This window comes from Chrysoperla carnea, chromosome 5 (genome assembly GCF_905475395.1).
Source record: "Chrysoperla carnea chromosome 5, inChrCarn1.1, whole genome shotgun sequence".
Classification (NCBI taxonomy): domain Eukaryota; kingdom Metazoa; phylum Arthropoda; class Insecta; order Neuroptera; family Chrysopidae; genus Chrysoperla; species Chrysoperla carnea.
In genome coordinates, this window is record NC_058341.1 from 17,752,006 (window position 1) to 17,762,930 (window position 10,925).

At 34.6% G+C, this 10,925-nt stretch overlaps 2 protein-coding genes across 4 annotated transcripts; one reads left to right on the top strand and one right to left on the bottom strand.

Moving 5' to 3' along the window:
• The first annotated feature begins 7,455 nt into the window (after positions 1-7,455).
• LOC123299979 (dihydrofolate reductase) lies at positions 7,456-8,806 on the top strand. Of its 2 annotated transcripts, XM_044882423.1 has the most exons (4): positions 7,456-7,995; positions 8,060-8,443; positions 8,503-8,621; positions 8,675-8,806. In XM_044882423.1, exons 1-3 carry the CDS (start codon positions 7,913-7,915, stop codon positions 8,573-8,575), a joined length of 540 nt encoding a protein of 179 aa, XP_044738358.1. In that variant the 5' UTR covers positions 7,456-7,912; the 3' UTR covers positions 8,576-8,621; positions 8,675-8,806. The 2 variants fall into 2 exon arrangements, with proteins under 2 accessions (XP_044738358.1, XP_044738357.1); XM_044882422.1 differs by lacking the exon at positions 8,675-8,806 and having other exon boundaries at positions 8,503-8,622.
• Positions 8,807-10,040: 1,234 nt separating this feature from the next.
• Positions 10,041-10,555, bottom strand: LOC123300012 (cytochrome c oxidase subunit 7C, mitochondrial-like). 2 transcript variants are annotated; one of them, XM_044882465.1, is made up of 3 exons: positions 10,383-10,555; positions 10,160-10,289; positions 10,041-10,101 (listed from the first exon to the last, which is right to left on the bottom strand). In XM_044882465.1, exons 1-2 carry the CDS (start codon positions 10,476-10,478, stop codon positions 10,164-10,166), a joined length of 222 nt encoding a protein of 73 aa, XP_044738400.1. In that variant the 5' UTR covers positions 10,479-10,555; the 3' UTR covers positions 10,041-10,101; positions 10,160-10,163. The 2 variants fall into 2 exon arrangements, with proteins under 2 accessions (XP_044738400.1, XP_044738401.1); XM_044882466.1 differs by having other exon boundaries at positions 10,098-10,116.
• Between the last annotated feature and the right edge of the window lie 370 nt (positions 10,556-10,925).

The following is a 10,925-nucleotide window of genomic DNA, read 5'->3' on the forward strand; positions in this document are numbered from 1 at the left end:
GAGCACAAGTCATAGTATTTTACTATGACTTGTGCAGTGGAGCACAAGTCATAGTATTTTACTATGACTTGTGGAGTGGAGCACAAGTCATAGTATTTTACTATGACTTGTGGACTGGAGCACAAGTCATAGTATTTTACTATGACTTGTGCAGTGGAGCACATGTCATTGTATTTTACTATGACTTGTGCAGTGGAGCACAAGTCATAGTATTTTACTATGACTTGTGAAGTGGAGCACAAGCCATAGTATTTTATAATGACTTGTGGACTGGAGCACAAGTCATAGTATTTTACTATGACTTGTGCAGTGGAGCACATGTCATAGTATTTTATAATGACTTGTGGACTGGAGCACAAATCATAGTATTTTACTATGACTTGTGTAGTGGAGCACAAGTCATAGTATTTTACTATGACTTGTGGACTGGAGCACAAGTCATAGTATTTTACTATCACTTGTGCAGTGGAGCACAAGTCATACTATTTTACTATGACTTGTGGAGTGGAGCACAAGTCATAGTATTTTACTATGACTTGAGGAGTGGAGCACAAGTCATAGTATTTTACTATGACTTGTGGAGTGGAGCACAAGTCATAGTATTTTACTATGACTTGTGCAGTGGAGCACAAGTCATAGTATTTTACTATGACTTGTGCAGTGGAGCACAAGTCATAGTATTTTACTATGACTTGTGGAGTGGAGCACAAGTCATAGTATTTTACTATGACTTGTGGAGTGGAGCACAAATCATAGTATATTACTATGACTTGTGGACTGGAGCACAAGTCATAGTATTTTACTATGACTTGTGAAGTGGAGCACAAGTCATAGTATTTTACTATGACTTGTGCAGTGGAGCACAAGTCATAGTATTTTACTATGACTTGTGCAGTGGAGCACAAGTCATAGTATTTTACTATGACTTGTGCAGTGGAGCACAAGTCATAGTATTTTACTATGACTTGTGCAGTGGGGCACAAGTCATAGTATTTTACTATGACTTGTGCAGTGGAGCACAAGTCATAGTATTTTACTATGACTTGTGCATTGGAGCACAAGTCATAGTATTTTACTATGACTTGTGGAGTGGAGCACAAGTCATAGTATTTTACTATGACTTGTGCAGTGGAGCACAAGTCATAGTATTTTACTATGACTTGTGCATTGGAGCACAAGTCATAGTATTTTACTACGACTTGTGGAGTGGAGCACAAGTCATAGTATTTTACTATGACTTGTGCAGTGGAGCACAAGTCATAGTATTTTACTATGACTTGTGCATTGGAGCACAAGTCATAGTATTTTACTATGACTTGTGGAGTGGAGCACAAGTCATAGTATTTTACTATGACTTGTGCAGTGGAGCACAAGTCATAGTATTTTACCATGACTTGTGGAGTGGAGCACAAGTCACAGTATTTTACTATGACTTGTGGACTGGAGCACAAGTCACAGTATTTTACTATGACTTGTGCAGTGGAGCACATGTCATAGTATATTACTATGACTTGTGGACTGGAGCACAAGTCATAGTATTTTACTATGACTTGTGAAGTGGAGCACAAGTCATAGTATTTTACTATGACTTGTGCAGTGGAGCACAAGTCATAGTATTTTACTATGACTTGTGCAGTGGAGCACAAGTCACAGTATTTTACTATGACTTGTGCAGTGGAGCACATGTCATAGTATATTACTATGACTTGTGGACTGGAGCACAAGTCATAGTTTTTTACTATGACTTGTGCAGTGGAGCACAAGTCATAGTATTTTACCATGACTTGTGGACTGGAACACAAGTCATAGTATTTTACTATCACTTGTGCAGTGGAGCACAAGTCATGGTATTTTACTATGACTTGTGCAGTGGAGCACAAGTCATAGTATTTTACTATGACTTGTGGAGTGGAGCACAAGTCATAGTTTTACTATGACTTGTGCAGTGGAGCACAAGTCATAGTGTTTTACTATGACTTGTGGACTGGAGCACAAGTCATAGTATTTTACTATGACTTGTGGAGTGGAGCACAAGTCATAGTATTTTACTATGGCTTGTGGAGTGGAACAAAAGATATAGTATTTTAATATGACTTGTGGAGTGGAGCGCAAGTCATAGTATTTTACTATGACTTGTGGAGTTTAGCACAAGTCATAGTATTTTACTATGACTTGTGGACTGGAGCACAAGTCATAGTATTTTACTATGACTTGTGCAGTGGAGCACATGTCATTGTATTTTACTATGACTTGTGCAGTGGAGCACAAGTCATAGTATTTTACTATGACTTGTGCAGTGGAGCACAAGTCATAGTATTTTACTATGACTTGTGCAGTGGAGCACAAGTCATAGTATTTTACTATGACTTGTGCAGTGGGGCACAAGTCATAGTATTTTACTATGACTTGTGCAGTGGAGCACAAGTCATAGTATTTTACTATGACTTGTGCAGTGGAGCACAAGTCATAGTATTTTACTATGACTTGTGCAGTGGAGCACAAGTCATAGTATTTTACTATGACTTGTGAAGTGGAGCACAAGCCATAGTATTTTATAATGACTTGTGGACTGGAGCACAAGTCATAGTATTTTACTATGACTTGTGCAGTGGAGCACATGTCATAGTATTTTATAATGACTTGTGGACTGGAGCACAAATCATAGTATTTTACTATGACTTGTGTAGTGGAGCACAAGTCATAGTATTTTACTATGACTTGTGGACTGGAGCACAAGTCATAGTATTTTACTATGACTTGTGAAGTGGAGCACAAGTCATAGTATTTTACTATGACTTGTGCAGTGGAGCACAAGTCATAGTATTTTACTATGACTTGTGCAGTGGAGCACAAGTCATAGTATTTTACTATGACTTGTGCAGTGGAGCACAAGTCATAGTATTTTACTATGACTTGTGCAGTGGGGCACAAGTCATAGTATTTTACTATGACTTGTGCAGTGGAGCACAAGTCATAGTATTTTACTATGACTTGTGCATTGGAGCACAAGTCATAGTATTTTACTACGACTTGTGGAGTGGAGCACAAGTCATAGTATTTTACTATGACTTGTGCAGTGGAGCACAAGTCATAGTATTTTACTATGACTTGTGCATTGGAGCACAAGTCATAGTATTTTACTATGACTTGTGGAGTGGAGCACAAGTCATAGTATTTTACTATGACTTGTGCAGTGGAGCACAAGTCATAGTATTTTACCATGACTTGTGGAGTGGAGCACAAGTCACAGTATTTTACTATGACTTGTGGACTGGAGCACAAGTCACAGTATTTTACTATGACTTGTGCAGTGGAGCACATGTCATAGTATATTACTATGACTTGTGGACTGGAGCACAAGTCATAGTATTTTACTATGACTTGTGAAGTGGAGCACAAGTCATAGTATTTTACTATGACTTGTGCAGTGGAGCACAAGTCATAGTATTTTACTATGACTTGTGCAGTGGAGCACAAGTCATAGTATTTTACTATGACTTGTGGAGTGGAGCACAAGTCATAGTATTTTACTATGACTTGTGTACTGGAGCACAAGTCAAAGTATATTACTATGACTTGTGTACTGGAGCACAAGTCATAGTATTTTACTATGACTTGTGAAGTGGAGCACAAGTCATAGTATTTTACTATGACTTGTGCAGTGGAGCACAAGTCATAGTATTTTACTATGACTTGTGCAGTGGAGCACATGTCATAGTATATTACTATGACTTGTGGACTGGAGCACAAGTCATAGTATTTTACTATGACTTGTGAAGTGGAGCACAAGTCATAGTATTTTACTATGACTTGTGAAGTGGAGCACAAGTCATAGTATTTTACTATGACTTGTGCAGTGGAGCACAAGTTATAGTATTTTACTATGACTTGTGAAGTGGAGCACAAGTCATAGTATTTTACTATGACTTGGGAAGTGGAGCACAAGTCATTGTATTTTACTATGACTTGTGCAGTGGAGCACAAGTCATAGTATTTTACTATGACTTGTGTAGTGGAGCACAAGTCATAGTATTTTACTATGACTTGTGCAGTGGAGCACAAGTCATTGTATTTTACTATGACTTGTGCAGTGGAGCACAAGTCATAGTATTTTACTATGACTTGTGCAGTGGAGCACAAGTCATAGTATTTTACTATGACTTGTGCAGTGGAGCACAAGTCATAGTATTTTCCTATGAGTTGTGGAGTGGAGCACAAGTCATAGTATTTTACTATGACTTGTGCAGTGGAGCACAAGTCATAGTATTTTACTATGACTTGTCCAGTGGAGCACAAGTCATAGTATTTTACTATGACTTTTGGAGTGGAGCACAAGTCATAGTATTTTACTATGACTTGTGCAGTGGAGCACAAATCATAGTATTTTACTATGACTTGTGGAGTGGAGCACAAGTCATAGTATTTTACTATGACTTGTGGAGTGGAGCACAAGTCATAGTATTTTACTATGACTTGTGGAGTGGAGCACAAGTCATAGTATTTTACTATGACTTGTGGAGTGGAGCACAAGTCATAGTATTTTACTATGACTTGTGGAGTGGAGCACAAGTCATAGTATTTTACTATGTCTTGTGGAGTGGAGCACAAGTCATAGTATTTTACTATGTCTTGTGCAGTGGAGCACAAGTCATAGTATTTTACTATGACTTGTGCAGTGGATCACAAGTCATAGTATTTTACTATGACTTGTGCAGTGGATCACAAGTCATAGTATTTTACTATGACTTGTGCAGTGGAGCACAAGTCATAGTATTTTACTATGACTTGTGCAGTGGAGCACAAGTCATAGTATTTTACTATGACTTGTGGAGTGGAGCACAAATCATAGTATTTTACTATGACTTGTGGACTGGAGCACAAGTCATAGTATTTTACTGTGACTTGTGCAGTGGAGCACAAGTCATAGTATTTTACTATGACTTGTGCAGTGGAGCACAAGTCATAGTATTTTACTTTGACTTTTGGAGTGGAGCACAAGTCATAGTATTTTACTATGACTTGTGGAGTGGAGCACAAGTCATAGTATTTTACTATGACTTGTGGACTGGAGCACAAGTCATAGTATTTTATTGTGACTTGTGCTCCACTGCACAAGTCATAGTATTTTACTATGACTTGTGGAGTGGGGCACAAGTCATAGTATTTTACCTTGACTTGTGGAGTGGAGCAAAAGTCATAGTATTTTACTATGGCTTGTGGAGTGGAGCACAAGTCACAGTAGTTTACTATGACTTGTGCAGTGGAGCACAAGTCACAGTAGTTTACTATGACTTGTGCAGTGGAGCACAAGTCACAGTAGTTTACCATGACTTGTGCAGTGGAGCGCAAGTCACAGTAGTTTACTATGACTTGTGCAGTGGAGCACAAGTCACAGTAGTTTACTATGACTTGTGCAGTGGAGCACAAGTCACAGTAGTTTACTATGACTTGTGCAGTGGAGCACAAGTCACAGTAGTTTACTATGACTTGTGCAGTGGAGCACAAGTCACAGTAGTTTACTTCCTAGTAAACATAGGGCTAGTTCGACCACATAGGTACTATGAGTAATCATTGTTTACCATCTATCAATCAATATCTTCATATTGATAAATCTTCAAAATCTGTCAAAGATTTTATTTCTTTGATAAATCGGTCTGATTTTAGGAGTCCTAATTTATTATACGCGCAAGTGATTTTAAGTAAATCTGTTATTCCACCAGTTACTCGTATGTTACAATCCGCTAAGGACTTTGAAGATTTTAAAGTGTCTATATGTGGTGATAGTAAAATAGAACAAGGCAACATCACTCTAGAAGATGATCCATATTGTACAGACGTTTTGAAAATAAATCGCTCTTATGTAGAAAGTACAAGTGTAGTGAAAAATTTATTGTTCGCTTCATCGTCCACTAAAGTTACAGACAAATATAATCATTGCATGGATGAAAATTATTGGAAGCAAATATTGAATCATGTACCGAAAACATCAACATATTGGCATAATTTAGAGTTGGACAAGAGAAACTCGTTATTGTATACAGAAACAAAAGAATCAGAAATTCATCCAAATATTAACGATGAAGTAGACAACATGGCGGGTATAAATACCCCCATGTTTTATCTTGCTGCTAGAAATTCTTTCAGTGAGATGCACATTGAGGATGCAGATCTACCATCCATAAATATTGTTCACTACAACATTTCATCGTCAAAAAAGAACAATGACGATCAAGAATTGAACACAAGACCAGCAAAAATATGGTTGATTGTACCTGACAAAGATATTTTATGTAAGGCAATTAAGGATACCTTCAATGAATGTGCACATCAGCTCATGCACAAAAATATCTTTGTAACACCTAAATTCTTAGATAAACAATCAATAAATTATTTCATCGTACTACAATATCCTGGTGATGCTGTTTTTGTGAAGTGCTCAGTGTTTCACCAAGTGTTCAATTACTCTCCAAATTTTGCTGAAGCAATAAACTATGGAACTCTGGAGTGGAATGTAAGAGCTAAAGCTGTTATATCGTGTCACTGTGAAAATAATCATTACGCAGTGATACAACCGAATTCAAAAGTAGTGATGAAAATCCAAAAAAAACGTTCAAAAACTTTTCACGAGTGTCCAGAGCCCGGATGTGCTGCGCTCTTTTTTTCTTTAAATGAGTGGGGGAAACATTTAATTCAACATCATAAAATCGACAAGCCATTTGTTTGTAATTTATGTAACAAGAAATTTAAAAATAGTAAATCTCAGACTCAACATATTTGTAAATCAAATGCATCTGATAATGATGAGATGATAAAAGAAACCTGTTTGATTTGCAATATAAAAGTAATGTATTTAAAGCAGCATTTGAAATCTGCAAAACATAAAAGAAATACATTACGTCCGTCGAACAATAATATGAGTGATAACGCCTGTAGAAATGGTGACAATATATTAAGTAAAAAAATGTCAATGGCCCGACGACGCTGCTCAAAATGTTATACCTGCTTTAACACAATCGAAAGATTGTTTCAGCATGAAAAAAATTGCAAACCTTTTGTATGTCATCTTTGTGAACGTAGTTTTGCGAACAAATGGTCAATCACAAGACATTTGAGACAGCAACACCCATAAAAAAGGAGTTACTGGTAAGCAAATAAATTATACTTATATATTACTTTCAATTAATAAAAAACATTCATTACTTTAATGTTTTTGTCAATAAATACGATAATAAATAACACACAAAATATCATTTCTGTAGAATACGCTTTCCCATCTGTATAATGTATACCGTGGACGAGACTATACCGCACACGGTATATTTCATTTGCTTCAAATAAGCCTTCCAATCTATATTGTGTATACCGTGGACAAGACTATACCGCACACGGTATAAGGGCTCGACGGCATAAAGAGTATACCGTGAAAAAGTATACCGTGCACGGTATAAGGGCCCCACGGTATAAAAGGGCAAAAATAATTTCATACCGCGTCTAAATAGACCGTAGACGGTATTGTGCGGATAGCCACTTCGTAATTCTAAATAGTTCTTGTCTATTGAATTCTTTCAAGTATAGGGTGCTATATAACCTTACTGTTTTTGAGAAATCAGTGTTATATAGAAAAAAGGCTAAAATTTGTGGAAAAATAAAATACTTATAAAGTCTATTGATTATAACGTCTATCGAAAAATAAATCACCTTGCGAAGAAAACATAAAGGTTATGAATTTTGGCGCGTGGAATTACAGGGTTAAACTTATTTCAGATTAAAATCATCTTATCTTTGAGTTATTTATTGATCTTGGATTTAAGTTAATGTAATTAATAAAGTATTTTATTACAAATTTATAATTATAATTAAGTGTGAACTAAAACTGATATAAGTAATAAAAAAATTAAATTAAAATTTAAAAATGTCTGTGCGACTAAATTTAATTGCTGCAGCTTGTGAAAATATGGGCATTGGCAAAAATGGAGACTTACCTTGGCGACTTAAGTAATTAGTTACTTGCATAAAATCACAGATAACTTCAATATTACCCGAATATCATTTTTTTCAGATCAGAAATGGCTTATTTTACCAAAATGACTACAAATACAAAAAATCCAAATAAACAAAACGCTGTTATTATGGGACGTGTATCATGGGAATGTATTCCATTAAAGTTTCGACCGTTAAGTAATCGTTTAAATGTTGTTCTAACAAAAAATAACGACCTTAAAGTGGACGATGGTGTTTTAACATTTTCCACATTAGAATCGGCTGTTGAAAAATTAAATTCTTTAGATAATATTGAAAAAATTTGGGTTATTGGTGGTAGTTACGTTTATAAATCTGCTATGGAATCTGAATACCCCTGTCGACTCTATTTAACAAAAATACTTAAAAACTTTGATTGTGATACATTTTTTCCAGAAATACCACCTACTTTCACTGAGATAACGTTAGTTTTTTTTCATAAAGTATATTTTTATTAAATTAATATCGTACTTTATTTTTCAGTGATCCTGATGTTCCTACTAATACCCAAGAGGAAAAAGGAATTCAGTTTCTTTATAAGGTATATGAAAAATAAATCTACATATAAAGTCTCCAATCGCTAAAAACAGATTAATGAAGCGAGGAATGATCCTCAAATTTATACATTTAATCTTAATAAAATTTGCTCAAGTTAAAACAAAAAATCAAGTTAGAATTACTTTTTACAAGCTTCTAATAACATTAGCATTAGCAATATTTCCAATGTTTTTAGCGACCCTTAATTATTATAATAATACATATATTCAATATATTTTTGTTACATTGATTATATTTTGTTTTATTTTTAACCGACTTCAAACAACAAAGGAGGAGGTTATATGGTGTGTAAAGTGTTATCACTTTTGTTACAAATAGTTCCAATACCTACTGGTGATAATAATTTGTACTAATTAAAACAGGAAGTGGGCCTGTTTTCGCTAGTTCCAATTAGTAGACTATCAGATTACTTATCATTTATCAATAAATAAACGTTAATTGTCTGATACTACCTTTGGCCCGTGGATATTCTTCTAGTAATTGCTTGCCCGGGCCTATTAGCCACGGATATCCGTACTTAAATCGACGAACTTCCATTTACTGATCTACGGGTTAATTTTGACTTGTTCAGGTTTCTAATTAAATCGGTCCGTGGACAGTGTCAGTAGCAGCATCCGATAGAGATAGAAAAATTTATCTTTTTGTCCAGAAAGTATGTATACCATATTTAAACAATTAACTCAGTTCATTATTATCTTTACTTGATTCTTTCTTTTCTTTGAAATAATTTTTGACATTTTACGACCAAACAAACAACTTTGATGATTTTAATCCAATTAGAATTATTTATATTTTTAAAATTAGGGTATATTTATTTAAAAAATGAAAAAGCCACAAACTCAGCCACGGGGCATTTTAAGAAAAAGCCTTATACTTTTACAGATCACGTAAAAAATTCAATTTTTCACATCTCAGAATGGCTAGTGGTCATCCCAAGGTGTGAATATTTTAGAACCCATCATTTTCTTTTCACAACAAGGTTTATCGGCTAGCTGGTTGAACTCGATACATGAGATTTTATATCTACATTTATTGTACTATGTACGAGTTATATTCCGGTAAGAATATACGGGCATTATCGTGTGTTCAGCGTGAGACTTACATTATTATAATTTGGAGCAAAAAATTAGCGTGAACTGAAGTTTTATTGACGAAAAAATAAGTTCTTCCCTGTGGTTGCGTTCACTAACTGATCCACGGGTTACCATACCTTTAATAGGTCGAGTTAGCACGGGTATGCGGGTTTTGTTAACTGGACACGGGTATGCGGGTTTTGTTAACTGGAATATGTGAGAAAAGCTGAAAAAACTTAGATAAGATTATGTTCACGCTAATCATCTACTCCAAATTATCTTAACGTGAGATTCATATTAGACGAGTTGTCTAATCAGAGAAGGGATCTGATTTCATAGGTTCATATAATAAAAAAAAAAAACTCTGAATAATTAAACAAAATTATATAATAATTTATTAATACATAAATTGGAAATTTCAAACTATTTGGACTAAATACACAAAATCATCCTGAAAAAATACAAACTATTAGTTTAATCAACTCTTCGAATATTTTCTAGATTTTTACCTGCTTAGCCTGATGATTTTTTAACCAATTGATGTCTAAGTACAAAGAATGGTGCTCCAAGACCAAGAGCCATAAAAATTGTGAAGTATGCAGTTAGCTTTGGGACATTGTTAATACCAAAAGGTAAATTCTGGAAAAATAAATATTGATTACAGAAAAGGACTCACCCAATTAGGTTAGAGTTACATAATATATTATAATAAAAAAATTTCATAAAACTCACTCCTCCGGGAACACCACCATCATGGCTGTGGCGAATTGCAATGGTTTGAGTTTGTCGAAGAGCATTTCTGCTCAAAATTCCAACACGTTGAAGCATTTTCGATTTCCTTAAATTTTTCTTCGATATCAATGTATGACTGCTGATCGAAAATGGAGATGTTATAATGTTATTATTTATCACATGATGGCAGCACTTATCAACTAGGTGCGTTTTGGAAGTATGTCATCAATTAACCGCGAAATTTGTGTTATTGTTCATCTTCATTTTAAGACTCTTTCTGATTATTAAGTAATGATATTTTTGAGGATATTATTACATCATATAAAATGTTTATATTATTACCGAGTTTTTAAAAAGTACTTCACCTAATTCAGCTGTTAAATTGTATGAACTAAACATTGAAAATCATAAAATTTTTAAAATATCCAATGGCCTTCAATAATTATTTATACAAATTGCCTAAAATTTATTTAATTGTATTCATATTATGATGTTTTAAACGGGACTTTTTAATTTCTTGATTAAATTATGAAAGTAAAATTT